Source organism: Vicia villosa, linkage group LG3 (genome assembly GCF_029867415.1).
Source record: "Vicia villosa cultivar HV-30 ecotype Madison, WI linkage group LG3, Vvil1.0, whole genome shotgun sequence".
Classification (NCBI taxonomy): domain Eukaryota; kingdom Viridiplantae; phylum Streptophyta; class Magnoliopsida; order Fabales; family Fabaceae; genus Vicia; species Vicia villosa.
The window spans coordinates 7,294,603-7,298,058 of record NC_081182.1 but is presented as its reverse complement, the minus strand read 5'-3'; the positions used below and the strand labels follow the sequence as shown (position 1 = coordinate 7,298,058).

At 36.3% G+C, this 3,456-nt stretch overlaps 1 protein-coding gene across 1 annotated transcript; it reads left to right on the top strand.

Annotated features, from left to right (window-relative positions):
• The first annotated feature begins 2,028 nt into the window (after nucleotides 1-2,028).
• LOC131657468 (uncharacterized) lies at nucleotides 2,029-3,246 on the top strand. The gene is made up of 3 exons (XM_058926863.1): nucleotides 2,029-2,273; nucleotides 2,416-2,806; nucleotides 2,899-3,246. Exons 1-3 carry the CDS (start codon nucleotides 2,029-2,031, stop codon nucleotides 3,244-3,246), a joined length of 984 nt encoding a protein of 327 aa, XP_058782846.1.
• The last annotated feature ends 210 nt before the right edge of the window (nucleotides 3,247-3,456 follow it).

The window sequence follows — 3,456 nt, the reverse complement described above, 5'->3', positions numbered from 1 at the left end:
TCATGACAGGTTGTCAATGGATGAATCGAGAATGTGGACCATGATAAGTTTAGGCATATGGAGAAGATGCAGCATTATGGCCTTGTGGATGCTTATGGGTCAAAGGAAAATTGTATTGAATGGAGGTTTTCTTATAATTATGTAAGTTGTATCATGTGAACTTTTGTAATTTAAGGCCTTGGTGCCATTTTGAAATCAATGGTAGAATGGAATCTTGTACTGACTTAGTCTTGTCTTTCTAGAAACAAATTGGAAATCTAAACACTGTATTCCATTTGGTTGTATCCTTCAAAAGCTTGGCAAATATGGCCTGTGCAGCTGTGCTTGTAATTTGGATGTGTACTTTACTTCAAAAATCAATTCTATTTTCTTGTCTTGAATTTCAAACAGGCCTTAAACTTATGGGCTCAAGTTTATCCTTAGTTTTAATAAAGTGAATGGGTGACTTAAACTAAGAGGATTTAACATGCCTCCCCCATTATTATACATGGCATCCCCCCATTTTAAATATTTTCATAATATCCCTGAGGCTATTTACTTGTTAATTTTACCTTTTTCTCAAAAAATTACTTTTTCGCAAATTTAAATTTTCGGTACCCCTTTTTTGTCGTTTACCGGATATTATTTGAGAATTCAAAATTTTCGGTAGACATATACCGTAAATTTCAAAATTTACGGTGGCGATAAACCAAAAATTTCAAATTTTCGGAGATTTAAGAGAATTTTTTGTAGATTAACCAGAAATTTCCAGTAGATTCCACCCTCTCCGAAGATTTCAAATTTCCAAAATATCGGAAATTTCCGTTATTGCCAAATTTCCTGTATGTCTGAAGAAAATGTTTTGTATCTTTGCGGTCCAGAACCGGCAACCTCAGCTTCTTCCACAGATTCATGTACTGATCTTACGCACTATTTCACCACAAACATGGTACGTTTCCTATCTATTTTGCACATCTATATTCGGTTTTCGACCTTATTCCTAAGTTGTTGACGTTTACCAATTACATTTTGTTGTAAATGGTAGATTTTTGAATCAAAAGAGAAAGTTTTAGAATGGGCGTGAGAGGTTGGTAAAAAGCATGATATTGCCGTTGTTATCATCCGTTCTGATTCTACTAATGGAAGCCGAGGGAGGAAGAATAAACTGATAATAGGATGTGAGAGAGGTGGAGATTACAAAAAAAAAAAGATGCGAAGACCAATGATGGTATCTATGAGGATTAAATGCCCCTTTAGGCTGCGATCTGTTCCAAGCAGTGTAGGTTGGAAGGTGATGGTAGATGCGGCCCACGCAGGATGCATAATCATAGATTAGATAGGGGATTGAAAGACCATGACATATTGGGACGTCTAAAAGATGATGAAAAGAAGTTTGTGAATGACATGACAAAGTATAATATGGCACCAAGGATCATCATTTCAGCATTGAAAGATAAAGATCCTGAAAACCTCACTATTATTACCCAGGTATATAGAGCTAGAGCAACATACAGATCGAGCAAGAGAGGTACAATGACAGAAATGCAAATGTTATTGAACCTTATACATCAAGAGAAATACATGTGTTGGACTAGAAACAGACAGAATTCTGAAATGGTGGCTAATATCTTTTAGACACATCATGACTCTGTCAAGTTGCTGCACATGTTTCCTCTCGTGTTGATTTTTTATTGTACATACAAGACAAATAGGTAAGAATTCAACTTCTTTCATACAAACATATGTTGATTTATCTGGTTATCTTACATACGTTTTTTATCGTGCAGGTATCGGATACCACTATTAGATATTATTGGTGTTACATCAACAAAGTTGACTTTTTCAGTTGCATTTTCTTACTTGGAACATGAAAGGGAAGAGAACTTCACATGGACGCTAGAGAAACTGAAAGAGTTGTTTACCTCAGACAAATTTCTTCTTGATGTTATGGTGACGGACTGAGAAATTGCATTAATGAATGCCATTTATTCGGTGTTGCCAAAGGCAACACATCTACTGTGTATGTTCCATATTTCCAAGAACGTGAGCATGAAGTGCAAAGAATATGTGAAATCGGAAAGACAGGAACATGTCATGGATCAATGGAACAACATCATGTATTCAAACACAGAAGATGAATATGATGTACGCTTAAAACACTTCGAAAGTGTTTGTGGTGATATTCTAGCGTTTCTGAAGTATGGTAATGAAACATGGCTAGTACCATATATGGAAAGGTTTGTTGCTGCATGGACTAACAAAGTCACCCACTTAGGGAACACAACGACTAACAGGTATTATATTTCTTAATGTATTTCATAAAAATGTTTATTTATGGATAATAATCAAATTTATGGTTATGCATTATAGGATTGAGTCTCCACATTGGAGACTTAAAAACTTGTTAACTTCGAGTTGTGGTGATTTGTGCTGAAGTTGGGAGGCTGTGAATACAATGTTGAAGTTGCAACTAGGTTCCATAAAAGCGTCATTTCAAAAAAGTATTGTCAACACAGAGCATCGGTATAACACACCTTTCTATTCCAAGTTTCACAGTTTTGTCTCAAGACAATGTATACAACTCATTGGGAATGAACTTGAAATAGTGAAATTTGTTGGTTCAAGGAAGGAGAGGTGTGGGTGTTACATTAGAACAACACATGGGTTTCCGTGTGCGTGTCAGCTTGCCGGTTTCCAGATATTAGGCACCCCTATACCTTTGGAAATAATTCATATTTTTTGGACAAAACAATTTAGTCAGGAAGAGGGTAATTGGGATTTAGAAGATGAGTGTGAAGAGTTGAAGAGCTATTTCAAGAAAAAGTGCGTGATCTAATATATCCATCAACAATTTCGATGAGTAGGGAGAGTGATGTGCACCGTGATCCTAGCCTATGGGAATATCCTTCGTCTTTGTAGGGGAGTCAGACTTCAAAGAGATTGTGTTCAAAACCGAATGGAACTCAATCTTCAATCATTATGATTGTTAGGCAACCTACTGTGATATCTTCACGAGCTGAGTTCTTGCCACAATTTCCTGCTTTCTTTCAACCAAACATCGAAGACATAATTAGTGTCGACGATGATGGAAACTATAGTTTTTGTTGTGTTTCAGCTTCATTAGGATGGGAGGAAAATTCATGTCCTTTGGTTCGGAGGCAGTTAGATTCTCATATCCATCAGAACGCTGACTTGTTTTCCAGATTATTCTATGATACTGTGTCCGAAGTTAGGAAAACATTAGAGGTAACTCACTTGGGTGGATAGGATATGGATGAATGGATATCGATTTCTGATATGGGTTACTTTATTGCATCTAGATACAGTGTCGTTTTCGTTTCCCTTTCCATGAATTTGAACAACACATGTTTCCCTCTTATCATTGCTCCACCCATGTACACAAGTCGGCATACGATTATTGTTATTATTTTTGTGAACAATAATCATTGGGTACAAATCAAGTTGAAACCCAATTGC

Excerpts from the sequence above, each read along its gene's own strand:
- LOC131657468 (XM_058926863.1), top strand. The coding sequence starts at position 2,029 with ATGAAGTGCAAAGAATATGTGAAATCGGAAAGACAGGAACATGTCATG. Across the intron at positions 2,274-2,415 it reads GGGAACACAACGACTAACAG|TTGGGAGGCTGTGAATACAA; the intron begins GTATTATATTTC and ends TTTGTGCTGAAG. Across the intron at positions 2,807-2,898 it reads GCTATTTCAAGAAAAAGTGC|GGGAGTCAGACTTCAAAGAG; the intron begins GTGATCTAATAT and ends TCGTCTTTGTAG.